The 22012-nt window shown below is 41.5% G+C and overlaps 2 protein-coding genes across 2 annotated transcripts in view; one reads left to right on the top strand and one right to left on the bottom strand.

The window, feature by feature from the left end:
* Positions 1–22012, bottom strand: part of LOC143370500 (uncharacterized) — a 38903-nt gene that overhangs the window by 3461 nt on the left and 13430 nt on the right. The window lies entirely within an intron of this gene.
* LOC143370519 (uncharacterized) lies at positions 8130–21702 on the top strand. Its single transcript, XM_076815753.1, is given in 5 exon segments — positions 8130–9009; positions 9012–9276; positions 9335–10402; positions 16018–16313; positions 21401–21702. Coding segments are annotated over 5 exon segments (2766 nt in total). The 5' UTR covers positions 8130–8174.

Below are 22012 nucleotides of genomic sequence, written 5' to 3'. Positions count from 1 at the left end.
AATTGAAACAGGTAAACTTTTACTATTTTTTATACCCAACATAATACGGTGTGTCAACTTTTGGTGTTCGCGATATTTTCCGTGAACCGAAGGTGACTTTCAGATTTTTAAATGGAATGCTACATATTTGATTACCCGATATGAAAGTGACTGTCAAGACAAATTCAACCATAGTGTATACTATAACTTTCAAGGCCACGCAAGATTGGGAATGAAAGAAATAGATAGTTCAATATTGTAGCACGCACGGCTCAGCCAGTCGAGCCGTTGCTGAGCGACGCAGCGTTACATTCAATTAATTTTCATGCGACCAATTTTAAAGTGTTCGCTTTTCTGAAAACGTGTCCGTAAAGAGCACAGGTAGGGTTATATCCTCATTTTTTCAAATGTGTAAATAGTGCCCTGCTAGTATAAAATTGAGTTTGTTTAAAACAATTGCAGCATAAATGGTCTAAAATTTGTTTTTTTTTTTAAGTGACATAATTTTTATTAGATACTCTTACTTCTCCAGTGTGAGCACCCAAAAGCTCATTCTTATCTGTCTCTTAGTTAAACAGTTATAATTTAATGAAAGAAAGTCAATTTCCACAATTTTGAAAATTTTGAAAAAATCCTTTGAAATACTACACATATCCAAGTTTCACAAAAATCCCAAGTGTTACTCCGAATAGTGTTCGGTTTCGCGTGGTCCCGAACCCAGCACCTACGTTAAAATTTTTTTTTTTAAATTTAAAATAACTTTTTATTAATATTTTGAAAACTAATAAGTAGCCGAAGTTACAATTTTAGACTTAGGGTCCACACCCCCACCCCACTCCTCCCTCCAAACCTCATCTTGATCGGCCACTGGGGCCATTCGGAAGAATATCCAAAAATTATTTACGACCACGTTATTTAGAATGAATTACACATTTTAGCTCCTAACATCATCATTTTTTGGAGATAAAATTATTTTAATTATGTACAAGAATTATGTAGAGTTGCAAATATTTGCCGCTATAACTTTTGAATATGTACTCTATAAAGCAAATAGAAGTTCCACGAGGCTCCTGGATATATAGATCTTTTCTAACCAAAGTTATTGAAAAATTCCATCATTTTTATGATTATATGTTAATTCTGTTCGTTGGAAATTAAAATACTCATGGCTGAAGCTTGATTTACTACTTATTTGTACCTCTGCAATTAATTATTCAAAATACTAACAATTTAAATCGCGATACAATAGAGCACTTTTGATATATAGTTGATACAGGCGCATTCAAACAATCAGGGTTACATTGTAAGCGGCCGACTCGCCGAGCCTGGGCGAGCAGTGCCGACTCGCCGTCTGACTTCACCTGAAGACTGGGTTTTTCAATGCGACAATTTCGTTAAAGGTACACATAGTAGTATAGCTAGGCGGGTTCTAATTCAAATTTGAGTTTCAAGGTCATGATAAGGATTTCTCCCGACCTCGAAATCCAAATTTGAGTTTGAAATTTTTCAAAATTTGTTTTTTTTGCCGGCGGGCGGCGGATGACGTCATAGAGATGGCGGAGTTGTGGGGGGTATAGCATGGGAACTGATATCGAATGAATCGATACCGAATCGATATCGAACCGATACCGAAGTGCGTGGAGGGGGAAACCCGCGGGTGAAGTCGGTAAGGAGGGAAATATCAATTTTAAGATATTAATATATAACGAAAAACAGAAACTCGGGGCGACGGGGCTCGAACCCAAGACCGCCGCGTTACTGGTCAGCGGCCTAATTTTTTTTTTTTCAAAAGCGTTTTATTCAGGTACAAAGTTACAATATCACAGTGTACTAAGGTAGTGAATACTCTACGATAGTGGTCATGTAGGGATTTTACAATGAGATTGCCTGATCGCAGAGGCGACGCTCGCATATCTGTAAAACTAACTTTGGTGTTGTCATCTTATGTTGTATTAGCAGTTGCGTTTTCTTAGATTATTTATTTGGTATGTGCTTAACCTATCATAGACTAATACAAGAGATTTTGTCCAAGAGCGAAAGCTTTTCAGCTTCACACAAATGGCGCGGATAGTACTTTAGACCTCATGAGGCTGGGCAAACGTGTTTAACGTACATTCGCTCTCATATTTACACACATACACACACACGCATACACACACATACGTACTCATCATATACACTTAGATCTATTTGGATATTTACATATTTACATATTTACAATGAATATATGTCTTTTAGGATTTTGGTAGGTCGCGGCTATTGTCCGTATCAGTTTGATATGTGTGAAGTGGGGACTAGTTATTCAACCACCAGTAGCGTTTGGTGTCTTCGTGGTAGTTATTTTTAGTGTCTCTTATTGGGAGATCCATGTTGTATACAAGATGGACTCTTGTGTCAGAACGGTTGGTGTTCGCAGGGTACAATATTTTTTTGTCGCTGGTTTTTCTATTGATGTGGTAGATAATCGGTATGTTTTCGCTATCGGTTATTCTGCCTGACTTGTCTAATAAGGGGAAAGCCTCGGGTGGAATGTGGCCTGTGCTGAGTGTTTGTAGGTAGTATTCATCGTTTGGGTAGAGAGAGCTATGTATGAGGTTGTTGTCTTTAATTTTTGAGATATTAGCAAAGTAGTCTCTCGTGAGCTTTATAATGTGGCTGTCTATTCTCGGGATATCTGCTGCGTCGTACAAGTTTTTGCAGCTTTCGTAGTGTTTGAAATTAGATTTTTCGCTTCTGTATATGGAGGTGCAGGCTCTTAGGCATTTTCTTTCAAATATTCTAATTTTTTCCATTTGGTGTGGGCTCGTATTATACCAAATGGGGCAGCCATAGGTAACAATGGGCCTTATTAGTAGCATATAGCATATCTTTTTTATTTTTGGATTTAGATAGTTGGAGAGGAAAAGCCTACTGTTTGCCATAAATGCTTTTCTGGCTTTTTCGAGTTGGATCGTTATGTGTTGGTTTAGTAGGAGGCGATCGTCAAGATATACACCCAGGTATCTCACTGTGTTCTTGTGTGGAATAGGGGTATTGTCTGATTTAATGCCGAAAGTTTTATATGTATTACGAAAGGTGCTGCTTTGGTTTTTAATTTTTTGTCTGAACAGTATGGATTCGCATTTTAGGGGATTTATCTTTAGTTTCCATGTTTTATAGAAGTCATTGATTTTGTTAAAGATTGTTTGCATTTTCTCTTGGAGTTTTTTTACGCTTTTTCCTTTTATGTATATGATTAGATCATCCGCGAAGAAGATCACTTTAGTGTCCGTTGAGTCCGGAATACCAAAGAGATTTGGGATGTCGGCGTTAAAGAAATTAAAGAGGACAGGCGCAGTTACTGTTCCTTGTTGGAGCCCGTCTGCGACGCTGAATGTGGTATTTGGACTTGAGTTGTTGGTTGATGTATAGAATTTTTTGTTCTGGAGCATATTTGCTAAAATTTTTAAAATGTAGGTTGGACAACCTTTTTTATGTAGTTTGTATAGTAGGCCTTTTATCCAAACCGTGTCAAACGCCTTTTCCAGATCAATGAGGCAGGCAGCTACGATTTCTTTATTATGTAGTGAAGCGTTTACATCTGATGTTAGTTTTTGTAGGGCATGGACTGTGCTTAGTTTGTGACGGAATCCAAATTGAATGTCTGGGATAAGGCTATTCTTTTGGTAAAATCTCTCCAGTGCGTTTTTGAGGAGGATTTCGAAGACTTTAGAAATGTTAGGTAGCAGGCTTATAGGTCGGTAGCTGGATGGGTATGCAGGGTTTTTCCCTTTTTTGCAGATTGGGATGACTTTGGCCGTTTTCCAGGCGTTTGGGAAGTAGTAGTTGTTAAGACAGTTATTGAAAATGATGTTGTAGTCGTAGTAGAGACAGAAGGGTAGGTTTTTGAGGACAATGTTAGGTATTTTATCGGGGCCAGAGGATTTTTTATTGTTGAGTTTCTTGAATAAGTTGAAGGTTTCAATGGGGTTTGAAAAGTAGTTTTGATCATCATTCCAGGTTGGGGCTGCTGCCGGGTTTTTTTCTGAGAACTGGACTAAGTTATTATTGATTGGTATGTTGGTTTCGGTGTTTCTAGTGAGATTCTCGTAGTGGTTTTCAATTATTTCTATAAGTCTGTCTTTACCTAGGTCCTTGTTTTGTGTGTAGACGGAAGCGAAATTGGCACTTATTACGTTTAATTTGTCGGTTTCGTTTGTTATTATGTAGTTGCCCTTTTCGTTTTTTTGTAGCGAATTTGGTGTGATTTTTGCTTCCGCTAGTAGGTCTGTTCTGTTGTCTTCGATTTCTATGTTTGGGATTACTATTTTATTTGTTTTTCTGAAGATGGGGTTTAGTTGAGGAAACGTTTTGGTCGGATTTAATGGGATTTTCCGGATTTTATTTTCCCAATAAGTGTTGGCGGATTTTTGGAATTCTTGTCGGAGTGTGGTCTTGCAGTTTTTAATTAGAGATTTTGTTTCGTTGATGATATTATGAGCTTGGGAAGATGGTTGTCTGAATTCGTTGAATAGGATCGATAATAGTTTTTTTTTTATTTTAAGGAGTTTTTTAATTTTGCTGTTTAGGTATAGTTCTGACGAGTTGTAATCTGTGTGTTTAGGTACTTGTCTATTGATTGCATTTAGTATGATTTCGTTCATGATTGAGAGATAGTTGTCGATTTTTTGATTTGATAGGTTTCTATTTTGGGGTATGAACGTCGTGTAGTTTTTACTTATATCGCTTTTAAAGGCGGGCCAGTCTGTTTTGTTGAACCGTAGGGGATTTTCTGGTGTGGTGAAAAAGATTTTGTCGTCTGTTTTTGGTAGGGAGAATTGTATGTTAATTGCTCTATGGTCGCTATCCATGTCGATGGTTGGGATTGTACCATCATTATTTAACATATGGAGTTTTATTTTACTGTCAACTAGGCCTATGTCTAGGTGGGAATTGCCTCTATGGAAGGTCGGGGTGTTTGTTCCTTTTAGTAACATTCTGTATTTTGTGCTATTTGAGTTTATCCAGTTTAACAATGCCAGGCCTCTGCCGTTGTGGTATGGGTTGTTCCAGTACTGGTGTTTGGCGTTTAGGTCGCCTGCCAGGATAAAATAATTATTATGGTTCCTTATGGCGAGTAGGTTAAAGATATAGTCTAGGTCATCAATAAAGATTTTGGATTCGGCTCCTGGAGCATAGACTGCTATTAAGAACAATCTGTTGTTGTTTTGTAGTTTGATTTTGACAATTACTGTTTCGATGATATTTAGTTTTTTTGGGGGGGGGGGGAGATTCGTTCGTATTTTATGTGGTTTTTTAGTAGCATCGCCACGCCCCCACCGTTTGGGGAATTTCTATCGCTTCTCAGAAGATGGTAGTTTTTGAACTTGGGGTTGTGGTGAGCTTTGAGTTTGGTTTCATTTAAGAGTACGAAGTCGGGGTTGTTATCGTTGATAATTTGTACGAGGTTGTGTCTTCTCTCATTTGTGGCAATGGAGTTAACATTGGCCGATATTAGATTGAGATGCTTGTTGGGGGCGTTATCCATTGATCGGTTCGGTGTTGTCAGTTTCGTTTTGTGGTAATTCTGGTTCTTCTATATTATAGCCATAATATGTGTCATGTAATTTCTGTATGTTTTGGGAGTTATGGATTATCAGGCTTTCTAATCTAGACATTTGTTGTTCAATAAAATTTTTAAAGTCCGCAAGAGTGTTGTCTGGTTGAGTCTGGGAGTGTGTGTGTGTTGGGCGAGATGACTGTATGGGGTTTCGCGGGGTGGCTGCTAACGAGGGGTGTTGTGAATGGTTTATTGGGCTTAGTGTGTTGGATTGGGGTTTGTCTTGCATGTGTGAGGTTATGCCCTGTTGTTTGGACGGGATAGTATTGATGTTTCTTAGTATTTGGGAGTATGAGACATTTGTTTGCGTGGGGCGCGGGTTGGGTGGACTTTTGAATCCATTTAATATTGCCGTTTTTAGTTCTGTTTTTCTCGCTAGTTTGATTGCGATCCTATTTTTTAGCTCTTTTAGTTTCGGGCAGCCTTTGTAGGACGCCGGGTGTCCGTAGTTCTTACATCTAACGCAGAAAAGTTTACTAAGTTCTACCTTCTCGTCTTTTTTAATAGCACAATTTCCCGGGTCGTGGCTTTCTGTACATTTTACGCATCTATAATCTAATTGGCAGTTGGACGCTGAGTGTCCCGCCCTTTGGCACCGAGAGCATATAATGGGATCTTTTCTTATTATTTTTTCCCATGTGACTGCGTGGTGTATGAGATATTTGGTCTTCGTTAGCGATTTGGTATCGCTTTCAGGTGAGATTTGGACTAGGAAGAATGGGAGTGGCTTGTTGTTTTTAGCCGATTTCAATGTTGAGAAGTTAGCGACTTTTAGAACCTTGACGTTAGGTATGTTTAGTTTACTGAGTTCGTCTAATACTTCATCCGGTGTGAAACTGTTATCAATACCTTTCAGTAGTAAGGTTTTGGCTTAATTGATTTTTGTGTGTATGAGAAGAATTTAATTTTCCTTTGTTTTAGTATTTCTATCAGTGCTGCGTGTTCTGCTAAGTTTTCTACTTGTAGGTGGTGTTTGTTACTATTGACGCGCTTAATTCTAAAGTTATTTAAACCTAATGTTTCTTTAGCTATCCTAAATGACGTTTGTTGGGACGTTTCGTAAATATTAATTATAGGCGGCTTTACCATACGTGTTGAGGCGGAGGGTGGCTGCTCGTTTTGGTTGATAGCCCCTGTCTGTAGCGGGTCATGGTTTTGTGTCCGAGTCTGGAGGTCGTTGTAGTCCATCCGTGTTGAGTTAGGGGATGCGGCCCTGTTTGTCCTGCTGGGTCCTGGTAGGTCGATCTGGTTTTCCCCTGCTGCGTGTTGCCTTTTCCTTTTCGTAGGTGTGAACTCTGTCCAAAGGTCGGTAGGCCCGGTACCTGCTTCTGTAGGGGGGGGGGGGTCCCTTTGTTTCTTCGTCTATTATTGGACTTCTGCTGGTATCTGCTTTTCTTTTGTACGTTTCGGCGGCGCTTTCTGGTGTTCTGGACGTATTGCGGGCCCTCTCTTCTTCCAGTTGTTTGCTTAGAGTTTCGATGGTTTTCTTTAAACCATCTATCATTGCTACCAGCTCGCTATTTAAGGCTTCACCTCCATCTTTGTTTGGGGGGTCCTTCTTTTTCTTGGTTGTGGTTGTCGGCTTTGTTTTCATGGCGGACGTTATACCTGGTTCGCAGGCTGACGGGTTGTTCCTCTTTTTACTGATGATGTTTGGCTTCGGTTGTATTTTGCTTATGATCTTTTTGGATTTGATGATCCTGTCCAAGCGTGCGTTGATTGCGGAGGGGGAGTTTGCGGAGAGTTTTTCTTCATCTTTGAAGGTCCTCAAGATCTCGCGGAAAACTTCCGGGTTTGTTATGTTTTTGGTTGCACTCAACGGTTTCACTATATTTGTTGGTTCAGGGGGGGGCACCCCCCTGCGTAGATGTTGTTATTTCACTAATTTTGGTTGTATGGTGGCACTAGCGGTTTTAAGAAAGTTTGAGTTTCTTAGGCTTCGGCAGCTCGTTCAGGTAGAACGAACAGTGGCTCTTGGGCCTTATGAGGGCACGTCCGTCACTCACGAACGTCGGCGGAAGAGTCTCAGCGGCCTAACCAACTCCCCCAAACGCCGGCTCTCTGGCATTAGTCTTTCCCGAATGGTATATATACCGAAACCAACGGAGCGCCACATATGTGACACACGCACAAACACACACCATGAGCCGTTGCCAAACGTCAGCGTATAATAATTTATTTTTATGAGAAATTGTATCGGATGGTGTCAGATGATGTCGGGAAAGATCGGCGTTTTACATACCACGTATTCGGGGGACGGGTGTATGAGGAAAGAGAGAGCATTACTTAGTGGTAAGTGAGAATCATGGAAAGAATTATGCAGTGTCAGCAGAAACTGTGTCAGATGATTTTGCGCGCTAATTTGTCGTACGTGTGGATCATAGAAAGAATTATGCTGTGTCGGCGTAAACTGTCTCGGATGATATCGGGAAGGATCGGCTTTATACGTGCAATTTATTGGAGGAAGGAGACACGCAGAAAAAGATAAACAGAGATAGCAAACCATGGTATCTGTCTTAAAAGCGTGCTCCAAACTGCACAAAGCCTCAAATCGTTGCAACGTGTTGCACGGAAAAGACATATTCCATTTACAACCATGGGAGAATTCGCGCAAGTAGAACGCCAATTGCTGGATCAATCTGCGCGATTGATTTCACAGGAAGAGTACCTCGCGTGGGAAGAACGGTGCAACGAGTATATCGAATCGTTGGAAGAACACAGCCGAGTGAAAAGTCCTCGATTATCGATCGGTGTTCAGCAATCGCTGGTTGCTCGAATCGCGCAGCTCGAAGGATTGAAACATTCGTTGCGCGGACGTTTCGTGCATAAAAGTGCCGGGCATTCAAGCACAGGACTTTTGTGGCGCGAAATAGACACTGCGTTCGATACCCGCGTATTAACCGGTGCCGTGCTAAATTCGAATTATATCGAGCCGCGCAACTTCCTCCAGGATGCGGAGACCATTGTGTTGAAACATGTATGAGGCGCCTTGAGGAAACATCAGAACCTCAAAGTGAATACTGTGTTCAACGACGAATTTGTGGCGGGGGACAAGCATGCTTGTAAAAGCATCAATACCCGAAACTGCAAACTCTTCGGTACATCCGATCTACAGGAGTGTTACCAACGATGCGTCATCGAACCCACCCTGGCATCGCTGGAAGAGTTCCAGGAACGCGACAGCGGATGGGCACTATCACAAATCCTCAATTTGATCGTCAATGTGAATAACTACAATCCACTGCGCGCGGGGTGCCACTTCAAGTTGCCGCGGGAAATATTCATGAAGAAAGCGACAATAAGCGTGCGATCCGAGGATAACGCCTGCTTCGCGTGGGCAGTGGTCGCAGCTCTCCATCCCGCCGAAAGAAACCCTCGTCGGCCAAGTTCAAACCGGCCATATGCATCCGTGCTAAATCTCCAGGGCACTGAGTTGTGTTCACGAATCAAATTGTAAAGTTTGAAGGGTTGAACAACATCTCCATCAACGTCTATAGCTTCGAGGAAAAGAAGAAGACGGGGTCAACAGTCTTTCCGTTGCGCCTCACCAGCCAAAAGAGGGATCGACACGCCAACCTGCTCTACACGCCAAATCCAGAGCACGGCGATGTAGGGCACTTTGTGCTGATCAAGAACTTGTCCCGACTGGTGAGCATGCAGTTGAGCAAGAAGAAGGCAAATAAATTCATCTGTGATCGGTGCGTATATAAAATTATGAAATATTGAAAAAAATTATATAAAAATTTGATTTTATAGGTGCCTGCACTATTTCGGATCCGCTGAGAAGTCGGAGGCCCACACAGTGGATTGCCGAGAGATGAACGACTGCGCCATTCTGCTGCCCAGCCAGGACAACAATTTGCTCAGTTTCGATGGCCACTGTAAGAAAGAGCGGCTCCCCTTCGTGGTGTACGCCGATCTAGAGTGCATCCTAGAGAAAACGGAGGATGTCCAGAAGGATGCGGGGGAGCACAAATTGTGCACGTACCAGAAACATAAGGTGCATAGTATTGGCTATTATATGCATTGCTCGTACGATGCATCGTTATCAGCATATCGATATCATCGCGATGTAGATTGCGTTTCTTGGTTCCTGAAAGAGCTGAACAATTTTGCGGATTTTGCTAAACCCATCCTGGCCAATAATGTTCCCATGGAAAAGTTGACGAAAGACCAGTGGAGGGCATTTCACAGCGCGAAGCATTGCCACATTTGTGAAGAACCATTCAAGGCTGATGATAAACGAGTGCGTGATCATTGCCATCTATCCGGACGGTTTAGAGGCCCCACATATTCGAAGTGCAATTTAAATTATAAAAATTCCTTTTACATCCCAATGGTTTTCCATAATTTATTCGGCTATGATTCGCATTTTATTATCGAGGAAATACCTACCGCTTTCGAAGGCAGCGTCGATGTATTGCCCATAACTAAAGAAAAATATATTTCATTCACGAAAAATGTCGAAGATACGGCTGATTCAGACTCGCGAAATTGTATTAAATTGCGATTCATCGATTCATACAAATTTCTAAATACCAGTCTCGACAATTTAGCACCTTTTCTTAGCGCAGATAAATTAAAAATTTTACGATCCCAATTTGAAACATTATCCATCGAAGATTTCAATTTATTGACGCGAAAGGGTGTATTTCCCTACGAATGTCTTGATTGCGCGAACAAGCTGCAGGATCCATGCTTACCACCGCGCGAGTCATTCTACAGTTCGTTAACGGGTGAGACTGTATCGGAGAGCGATTACGCGCAGGCCGCGACTGTCTGGCAGCGTTTCGGGATTAGAACCTTGGGCGAATACAGCGAATTGTATTTGAAAACAGATGTCTTGTTATTGGCAGATATTTTTAAAAAATTTCGCGAAAGATGTATCAAGAGTTACGGAATAGATTCCGCGCATTATTATACTTTACCTGGCTTTACATAGGATGCCATGCTAAAACATACCAAAATTACGTTCGAATTATTCACAGACGTTGATATGGTCATGTTTATCGAACGCAACGGGTTTTCCACAGGAATCGACGAGCAGATACGTCGCGGGGTTAGTTGCCTGTACTTTGGCTATCTCGAACACCTCCGTTGTCCAATTCGGTGTATAGCCTTTGTCGAAGATGGTTTTAAATGTGCTCACGCGCACAAACTCGCCCAACTCGAATCTCGCTGGAGCAGCGATCTTTAGGTTGCTGTACACGGTGGCTAGCAGCTTGTCGGCGATCACAGGGGTAACATCGCAAGGACGCATTCCGATAGTTCTATGTTTTCGCGCGTTATACTCTGCAAGTAGACGCGGTAGCGAATCGGTCCATCTATAGGTTCCATTGAGCGTAAACAGTTTCCACATATAGTTCTTCAAAGTTCGATTGAAACGTTCTACGACGGAGGCCTTCATCACCGAATACGTTGAATAATGATTAATGTCGTGCTTTTTCAAGAGCTTCTGCACATCGGTGTTGTAAAATTCTTTTCCTTGATCGGTTTGCAAATTTTTTGGATATCTATCTCTAAATATCTTTGCAAACGCTTTATTCACCTCAGCACCACTTTTAGCCTTGAGCGGCAACGCCCATGCATACTTGCTCAGCACATCGATGACGGTGAGTATGTAGTGGTGACCCTGGTTGAATCGCGAGTATGGACGCATTTCTACAATGTCAGCTTGCCACAGATCGTCGTATCCACGTACTATGACGCGCCTCCGAGGAAAATGTCTTCGAGCTGGAGCGTGCAATTCCTCCAGAAGTTGTAGCTTCTTGTGGCCATGGTTTTCTTCACTCATGGATTTCGATAATGGATGCATGTTTGATCGCAGATGTATCTTTGCCACGAATGATGCGATAATTATCGTGTACGTGCATTATGTGCTCTCCACCGCCCCAAGGAAATTCTGGACAAGTTCAATCGTCTCGCATGATTCTCCTTCGCAGCGCTGCTGCGGGATAGAATTCAACGCCTCCGATATCTTATGAACACTGTTTTGCAACGTCAGCATATCTCTTTGAAACACGACCAGCTTCCTCTCTAATTCTTCCTGCTGCTCTCTCAAAAGTTTAATGCTCTTTTTCACGTATAGTTTATTGACGGCATCTGTGTGGACCACCGGCTGAGCTACGCGTCGTATCTTGCGTGATTTTGCATCAAAGTCGGCACCGGTCACGCAAAGAGCGTTATCTCGCATGTAATTTCGAAGCATACCGCTCCATTTGTAATAGTCCATTGTAGCTGCTCCACTCATCTCGAGCGATACCCCAAATTTGTTGATCGGCATCTCGACGCACACAGTGCACATCATCGGCGTGCGGTTTAATTTATAATGAGGCCTACCTCGCGGAGTTCCTTGATAATCGATAGACTTTCATAATCATGAGAGTTGTTACCAGCCTGACGCGACTGTTCCAGCAAACACAATCGATCCACCAGCTCGTTGGGATCGTCCCAGTGCACGTAATCGATCTTGTTATCGTTTGCCACCATGGCTCGCGGTGTCCTTAGACCTTTCCCTGTCCTTAGACCTTTCTCTGTCCTACTAGCCGATACACGGGGGAGTAGCGATGCAATAACATGTTTGTATTTGTATCCCTTATTGCCCAATACGGGATTTCGTGCGTCATGATCGCGTCTGCGGGCATTCGTCGCCAGCAGTATACTTTTGTATTTTTGTTTATCGGCATTGGTGTACAGGACATCATCGGGAATTCTCTTGAAAATCAGTTCGTAAAGACCGGACGTTCCTCCGTACCTTACACCAACTATGACTATATTCTCATCCTTGTCTATATCAAAAGCCTTATCCCCAAGCATCGTTCCACTATCGCCAAAGTATACGCCATATACAAAGTCCATTGCTGTATCCCTATCGCCACTTAGGATTGCGCTCATGTATTTTTGTCCCAACGGACGAAATGGTTGCGAAACGTTTCTTGCCCCTTGGATGTTTGAAGTTGTTGTCTAATAGATGTTACAAACGACTCATTTGGAGTAGTTTCGAAAACTTCATTATCCTCATCGTTGGTGGAGAGCAATTGCACGCTGGGAAATGTATTTATTGGCTTGGGAGGAACCGGGGGCTCGTTTGATGTGACATTCTGTCGTTTCCGCTTCGATTGAACTGGTGAGGAGGTTATGGGTGAATATTCCGATGACAAGCGTCGTTTCCTCTTTGTCTTGCGCGATGTGTTTCCTTTAGGCTGTATTTTTGTTTTAGGCGTTAATGTTTCATTACCCTCTACGTCTGCATTCATCAGCGGTGATGTGTCAGCTTCTGCCGCTGCGGTATTTTCCACAATATGTTTTAAGGGTTCTACGATAGGTTTAAAGTATCTCTGCATCGCGATATCTTCCTCCATCTTGCCGGTCTTCAAAGCCTGATGTTTCTTGCGAATGGATTCGCTGGTTTTTGCAATTTCCATCGCTATTCTCTCACGATCCTTAAACTCCTGACTACTAATCATCATTGTATCGCAGACGTTGCTTTCCCACCGACGTGTTGACGACGATTGAGCATCTCACGGTACCGCAAACTCGTTAAATCCCTTTCTATAACGGCCATTGGACATCGCGCTATCCTTGTATATTACCACGAAACCATACTCCCGTTGCCAATAATTACGACACAAAGCGCAGAAATCCTCGTAAGACATGTCAGTGTTTACGTGATCGCTGTACACATGTTTCAAGTTGGTACTATCCTGCTTAAACAGTATCAACAGATTCGCATTGTCGCGTATAAGATGTTTGGGAGTCTTTGCATACGTCTGACAGAGATAGAGGCAGTCAACGTTCGTGTGGCGCCCCATTGCAAAGTATTCCCTTATCGTATCTTGCTTGTCGCATGCCACATCATCAAAGATAAAAATGGAATTCGGAAGCGATTCGCTCGGTGGAATGACGTCACTGTTATTTGAAAATGTAAAGTAGCCAATTTCATCTATCGGAGTAAATAAATTCTCCAAATACTTATATTTTGGCTGTTGCAACGACTTGGAATACACGTACACGTTCTCGAAGCACACGCCGTGAGGACTTTCCAACAAGCTGACCAGCACGTTGGTTTTTCCACAATTTGATGGGCCACAAATGAGGCAGCGTATAGTGTTTGGTAGCATGCTACCGTGTCTGCGTCTCGTTTTCGGAGACATCATTTGCGATTTATCGTCAAAATTAGTCACGCGTATCGCCACAGGTTGTCCCACGAATCGCATCCTCTCCATGAACTACGAAAAATGATATTGATACGTCGAAGCTGCGGTGCGCTCTATTTATAGGCTCGCGCCGAAGCAAAACAGCTCATTATTCAAAATGCTTCTGATCCTGTCGGATAATTGTGATATTCGAGACCTAACCGCTGAGCAGTTGAAATATATACCAAAGATTATTCTACTGCGAGAGTTTGGCAGATACATCGATCAGTTGTGGGACAGACTCCCCGAGCATATAAAAGCCAATTCTGAGGTTCAGCAGTATCGTCGGTGCTTGGAACATTATAATCGCCCTTGGCAGCGAACGCATATCGACGGTCCAGCACCATTGATTAAAAACTGCAGCGAATGTCGCCGAAGAGAGTAAAGAAAGGTTGTCGTCTGTTAAATCGGGCGATAAACGCGTTACCTATCGAATTACATATTCCAGGATATCAGTTTTGTGGTCCAGGAACTCATCTGGCAAAACGATTGGCTAGAGGCGATCGAGGCATCAATCCGTTGGACGCAGCGTGTCGCGAACACGATATTGCATATTCGGTGAAAGGCACACGGCAGATAAGGTTCTCGCTGACAAAGCGCGAAAACGCATCGTCGCGCCAGACTCGACTCTGGGTGAAAGAGGTGCTGCTACAGCTGTTTGGGCAGCTATGAAAGCTAAGACGAAAATCGGAATGGGGATGAAAATAAAAACCCGCAAAAGGACTGTAAGGAGAGCATCGCAAAAGCGGATACTTCCGGTGGTAAAACGAGGTGGCATATTACCACTTCTCCCGCTGCTATGTGTTCTCGGATCATTAGCCGGTGGAGCAGCGGGGATCGCCAAGGCGGTAAACGATAATAAGGCGGCGTAACATCAGCTGCAGGAAATGCAGCGTCATAATCGCACCATGGAAGGTCGCGGACTTTATCTCGCACCATACAAGCGCGGAAAGGGAATATCGAAACAAAAAAAAAAACGCCGAAAAGACAATAAAAATGCCCGAGGGCGTAACTACAGATGCGCAATTGGGGGAGTTGGCAAAACGTATGCGTATTCCATTTTTTAGAGGTGTTTTTATGCGCAATGCACTACCTATTGGAGGAGTACGTCGAAACGAGAGCGGTATCGTGAATTTGGACAATGTCGAGGGACTGGGGACTCATTGGGTGGCGTATGAGAAGATGGGGCGTCGAGCTGTACACTTCGACAGCTTTGGCAATCTTCGACCGCCTAAGGAATTGGTACAATATCTGGATAAAGATGTCGTGAAAATCGAATACAATCACGCGCCTTATCAGGAGTACAATCAGAGCAATTGTGGTCAACTATGTCTACGCTTTCTACAAACGATTGGCCGCAAATTTAAGGATTGACTTCTCACCACTTTGATTCAGTACGAGTCCAGTCGTACAGCTTGGAATATGTCGTTAACATTCACTCTAACCGGCAAGAGTAGCACCCTCGCGGTGAGCTACTTTCCACCCATAGATTTGAGCGACTATGATTACGAGCTTGGCCTAACAACCCTTGAAACTTACCATACAATACCCAACATCGACTCGAGCAACGATAAATTCTACTTCACCACAAACTATGAGACCAACAGCAGCGTCGACACCAGCCATGAATACATTACGATTCCCCACGGTTCATACGAATTAGACGCCATTGCCAAGTATTTGAAACAGCGATTACTCGAACGGTATGCTCAAAATGTCGGTGGGACCGATTACAACAATGACGATGGTGACAACGATATGTATCCTATAGTGTTGCGCGCCAACAACAACACCATGAAAAGCGAGCTGTACTGTCGGTTCGCCGTAGACTTTACAAAGCCCAATAACATTGGATCGTTACTGGGGTTCTCGACGAATCGCGTATTAGAACCGGGACAGTGGCATGAATCGGACGATCCTATTAATACCATGAACGTGAACATTATTCGCGTAGAATGTAGCGTGTCCGCTGGTGCGTACAACAATGGGACACGTGTACACACGATGAATTCTCTCCGGGAGTCCCACCAGGATATAAGAGATCGGAAACGCCCGCGCAGATCATTTACCTTCTAATCACCGCACAGGTCATTTCGGATCTAACGATTCGCGTTGTGGATCAAGACGGACGCTTGCTTGATTTTCGAGGTGAAGAGATTACCATCAGACTGCACGTACGAAGACGACGACGACGATAATACGCGTGGTGCGAACGAAAGAGATGCTTGTATTGAACGATTCCAGAAACCCGTTTCTTCCAAGTGAAATTGTTTACAACAACAGCTGCAACAGCTTTGATCACGCTAAAAAGAAGAGGCTCAGTGCTGCGAACATTGCATATTTGAAATCATTGGGATTAATTGTGCGCATTAAGTTGAAAAAAATGGTTGACATTCTAAACATTGGAGGGAAGCCGACGTTTGATGATCGCATCCTCAAGCTCGAGACTCACACATACAACCCATATGTCAACACGACGTTTGGACACAGCGATGAGATTAGAAAACCTATACAGCAGCAGGATTTATACACATTGCCGTGTGAACGTTTCCTTTACCTGGAGGGGAAATTGAAGATAAATAAGCCGAATGATGCATCAACGGTGATGTTGGGAAATAATTGCATGGCATTCATATTCGATGAGATTCGATACGAACTGAATGGTGTGGAGATTAGAATAACTAGCACGCTTAAAAACTATGTATCGCTGACACCTGGCGAAGACAAAAATATGGAGAATGCGGGATGGGGCTTGAAACGGCACGATGAGCTAATAGTGAAAAATCATTTCAATTTTTGCATCCCGCTCAAATATTTGTTGGGATTTTGCGAGGACTACAAACGCATGGTTATTAATGTGCGCCACGAATTGACTTTAATACGATCGCGCAACAATAACAATTCTCTAATAGGATCGCCGACGTTGGAACCAAAAATTGAATTACTTAAAGTGCAATGGCGGATGCCTCATGTGACGCTGAATGATGTTAATAAGCTATCGTTGCTACGTGCTTTGGAAAGTGGACAAAACCTGAGCATTAGTTTTCACTCCTGGGATCTGTACGAATATCCTCTCTTACAGAGCACGACCAAGCATTCGTGGGCCGTGAAGGCAGCTGCACAGCTGGAGAAGCCGCGATACATTGGCTGTATTCCGAATCACTCATACTGCGCATAGACTGCAGAGAAAACCGTTCCATTTCAGTCTGTGCGCGCATTGGTGTCGTTGGTGGCACATAGGATTCCCTAGAATTCTCCCACTTCTAGCGCATGACGCGTGCAGTTTATGCGCGCATGCGTATTTGTCTCTTTACGCCACTTTACGCACGCTTTGAAAAACATGCACCAAATTATGTGGTCCTCTCCTCAAAGTGACAGAAAATGTAACCTACATATATGCTACATGACAATAAATGTTTATTAGATATTTCGTTTTTTTTACGCTACATTTGTCAACTTTTTATAACTTAACATCCTTCCAAAATATTATTGTTACGCCGCAAAACTTTATGAAATCGGGTATAAGATCAATGTCCGCATTTCTAATCATGTAAGAGTTCCGCTATCGTAAAAATACATTTTTATTATTTATTTGTGCATCAATCGACAAAAAACTTGTTAGACGTAATATATAACCTCCCCTTTACACATAAAACAAACAAGAAGTATTTTGAAAAATATTTTAACCTAATAATAGTCTATTTAATATCTAGTATAAAATGTCTATTTCTGCTCAGCGGAAATGCTCGCATTTCTGCTCACGATCGTGACCCATTCTCTGCTTACATATCCACGTGCTATAATTATATTTTGGATAACATAAATAAACAAAATTATTTAAATGTTTCAATGCTAATTATTCACCATTTGGAGCTATATCAGCCAGTAAAAAAATCAAATGAACCAAAATTTTTAGAAATCTGGTGATGACATTGTATAATACTGATAATTTATCAGTAATCTTAATAAAGTATGCCATCTCAATAGTTTATAAATTGTTTTAATTGTTATTATGGCGTAATTTATTAAAATATTTAAAAATACATGATTTTTAGTCGTATTATATTAATTTTGCGATAAAATCAGTATTATAGTAAACTAAATCTAACAAGAAACAGTTTTATCGTAATATTATGTACAATACGTGTCAAAATCATGTCTTTTCAATTATTCAGATTAATTAATAAATTATAAAAAATTAAAACAATTTATAAATTAAAATATAAGTCTTTAACCATTGGTACCGAATACACTTCAATGCGTTCGCTGTTTGTTGCTCCTACATTCTTATCTGACATAAGCTTTCTACGTTTCAGTCAAACTGAAAATAACGCCTGATACTTTTCTTCTCCGCACCATTCTCGTTCTCTAGCTTCAGTCACTTTAAAAAGATGCAGTATTTTGATGTCTGTACATTTCTCTATAAATGTCTAAGTGCATTCATGGGTATTGTGTTGTGCTGTGGAGCTATTTGTATTAATATTTTTCTGCTGCAGTGCTAGATTGTGATTCAATAACTTTGCACAATTGATTGCATCTGCAGAAAGTGGTGCAAGTCCACATGCAGTAAAGCCATGTGATAAAATATTTGCCAGGTTAAGAGATTGCAAAGCAGTTTGTAGAATTGGTATAGTTTTATTTTGCTACAGATATCCACCCATTTTCCATTCTCTAATCTGTAACAGCTTTTTTCCAAGCTTCGTTCAGTAGACGAATTAAGGCAACATCCATTGGCTGGGTTACATGGGTCAAATTGGGATACAATGAAATAAGTTCTATTTCATGTTCCACACAGAAATTACTTAGAGCCATTGTAGCATGTGACGAATGTCCATCTAGGTACATGACTATTGGAAATATAATTCCATTTTCAATGCACCATGGGTGCAAAACATTGATCATGAATTTCATAAAATGACTCTCCAGTCATCCACCCATTATCAGACCTTCCTACACTCCAACCTCTTGGCACTTTGTCATTGATGGTTGATAGTAGCCTTCGGTAGGAATACATAATCATTGGTGGGAATAGCTTACCAGCTGCATTACCTATAATAATTAAATGTTTACCAAAAAAATAATTTTTTTTTTATTAATTTAACAGTTTTCCTACTTCTTTTATAAAGAAAAATCATGGCCGGAATTACCGCACGTTAATTCCGTAATTCCGTAATTTTTGTGTTATTCCTTTCAAATTTGTTACAACGTAAATTTATGCTTTCTCGGTCATACTAATAAAAACTAGACAGTTGAAACTATCAATTCATATAACAAAAACTAGCAAATGTGTAAGTTGCTCAAATTTTATAGCGTTTCTTCCTTATAGAGCCGGAATTACCCTGCTTGCCCCTGTTTGCAGTATTCGAATTCGAAATACATAAGCACACGTAAAGCGACAAATACGCATGCGCGTAATATGCGCATTGACGGTACATGCTTTTTTCTGCATTATGAGCTAGAAGTTGGAGGATTCTAGGGAATTCTACGAATCAGGTAATACCGTCTATGCACTCGCTGTATGAATCGCAACCAACGCAACGGACTCAATTTCGAAGCGAAGAACACATCCCTAGAAGGTTTACGGCAGGATCGAAACGGAAGATGAGAAAGGAAGCAAATACGTGGCGCGCATTGTTATTTCTTAAAGGCTTTTACTGCTAAGTTTTTCGAACGTGTTCTTATAATGCTAACTTTGCAGCTATACTCTAATCCAGAAGACGTATGAGAGCTTGTGATTGTATTCAATAGCCTTCAAAACCTTCAATTTAACCCGGGCGCGGATAATAAATAAATTCCTTTTTCATTTACACATCTGCTTACCAAAACTCATAAAATATGGTCTTCGCTTTCAATAATATGGAATCGCTGTTCAAAAAGAATAGAAAAACTCGGATTGAGAAAATCCAGGAACCAATAAAGCCATCAAAATTCGTTAAGAGTCGGTCCTCGATCCTTAGGACGAAGTAACCGATGTAGTTAGGAAGCGTGCTTAGACCACCGTCCAAACGTCTCGAATTAAATTTATCGTAATCCATCCAACTGTATAGCTAATTGTAAGTAAGTTTGAACAATCTCGCGCAAGCTCACGAGCATCAAACGCATAGAAAACCGTTCCGCTTCGTTACTGTGGTTCATGCGCTGTTGGAAATGGAACGCTATGAATGTGCGCAGTGACTGCGCTGCGGTCTATGCGCAGTATGCGTGATTCGGAACACAGCCATTATCTTTGCTCTACAGACTGCTCGAAAGAATGTGAAGATGTTACTTGGTTCGACCACTGCAAATTGACCAATGTATAACTTTTTCTCAACTCGGAAGTTTACCCGTACGATGACATGACCTTGGACTTTGACAAGAATAGGCACGTCATCTTGTTTAACATGTACACGCATTTCCGTAAATCGTATTACGGACATAGTTACAACGAGGCATTATTCACCGTGGCCCAATTTTTGCAATTTGGTCCCCTCGTGGTGATTGAGTGCTCGCGACAAGAATAGCACCGTGGACGTGCGCATAGAATTCGATTGTAAAGAGAATGTGCCTGCAAATACTAAAGCCTACTGTTTCATTCTACATGATTGGGTGGTAGAATACAATCCGCTGACAAACGTTGTGCGCAAAATCAATTAAATTGCTACGCTACTTGCCCGCCCTTTCGTATGTCAAATTCGTACAAAATTTCATCGTGAAAATCGAGATGCTTTACGAGAAAGACTGCATTCTCCCGTCTGTCTTGGAAGTGAGCGGACCTCTAAATTGTACCGATAATGGCTGTACCAACATTTGTTGACCTGCAAAGGTTCATCGTTGATGGAAGATTTCTTGTCAGGGAAGTGGCTATCCTATGAAAGGGAACAATTCTCTCGCTCTATATTTTTGGGAGTCCTAATATCTTATTGCGAAATCCGACAAATCAAGCATCCGGTGGTTGGTGGCAAAACATCATGGACTACGATGGGAAGATGAAGACGTTCCGTACAGTATGGCTAAACAGCTAATTACGAAAGCTGTTGCTGGTGCGATCTATGATGATGAAGAAGAAGATGACGCATCCCAAATCATGTACGTTAAAGGGTTGCAGAAATGCGACTGGCTTGCAGATTTCCTCGACGAAAATACGAGAGTGGACGTGATCATTGAGACACTGGACATTGAATACGAGGATATCAAATCTCTAAATAAGCTAAATGTAGTTAATACTCTACGATGTGACAGACACGCAAAGCACTGTGCTTTACAAAATGTATTTAAAATATTCAACTGGTGGTCTAAACGCTAGAGAAATGCATAAATAAATATAATCAATTTTTAACGCATATGCAAATGTTTTTTTCTTTTTTTTTCCTCCTGAACCCAACCTCCTACATGTGATGTATGCTAGATTAAGACGATGTTTACAATTACGTAGAAGTAGTTCGATACACATTCGATACATGTTGAAAGTGGTACGATAGACGTTCGATACATATTCAGAGTGATATGATACATGTTCAATATATGATCAAAGTGGTTCGGTAGATGTTTAATACACGTTCAGAGTGGTACGATAGACGTTCAATATATGTCAAAGTGGTATGATACACGTCCAATACACGTTCAGAGTGGTTCGATACACGTTTGATAGATGTTCAAAGTGGTTTGATCGATTCAAATGATGAGTGCAAAGAAGAAGGGGAAGCGGTTCGGTTCAACCAAATGACGAGTGCGGAGAAGAATGGAATGGTCAGCGAAGATGAAGGTGAAGAACAATGGCATCTTACTTTGCAAAGCTACGCACTCTTCAGTTTCAAGATACGGTTTTACATTCAAGAGCCTGGAGTTGCGACAAGACCAGTTGTCTACAAAGATTTGAAGACATCGGACGAAAATGGGGCTCACTCGTATTGCCCCAGAGTGCGATCCCGAGCAGATGCGGGACAATCCTGAGGTATGCACATAACAGTGTTTTTATGTTTATTACGTTTTTAACGTGCTAATATACTTTTTTACGCATTAATTCTTCTATCGTTAAGAAATCCATTTGCGCCTCTTATTTTGATTACACTACTGCGTATGAATCCACAAAATACATTTAAATTTAACTTGTCAGAATTATTTTCTCAGTTTTAATCTTAAGGTAAACCCAGTTGCTTCCATATAGGATTAACTGAGATTTCACTAAAATAAGATTCCACTTGTAAGATCCCATTTCAAATAGAAATTGACTCTCTTCCATAGGTATACAGGGTCAACGGTA

This window comes from Andrena cerasifolii, chromosome 6 (assembly GCF_050908995.1).
Source record: "Andrena cerasifolii isolate SP2316 chromosome 6, iyAndCera1_principal, whole genome shotgun sequence".
NCBI classification, from domain to species: domain Eukaryota; kingdom Metazoa; phylum Arthropoda; class Insecta; order Hymenoptera; family Andrenidae; genus Andrena; species Andrena cerasifolii.
This window is presented reverse-complemented; position numbering and strand designations above follow the sequence as displayed.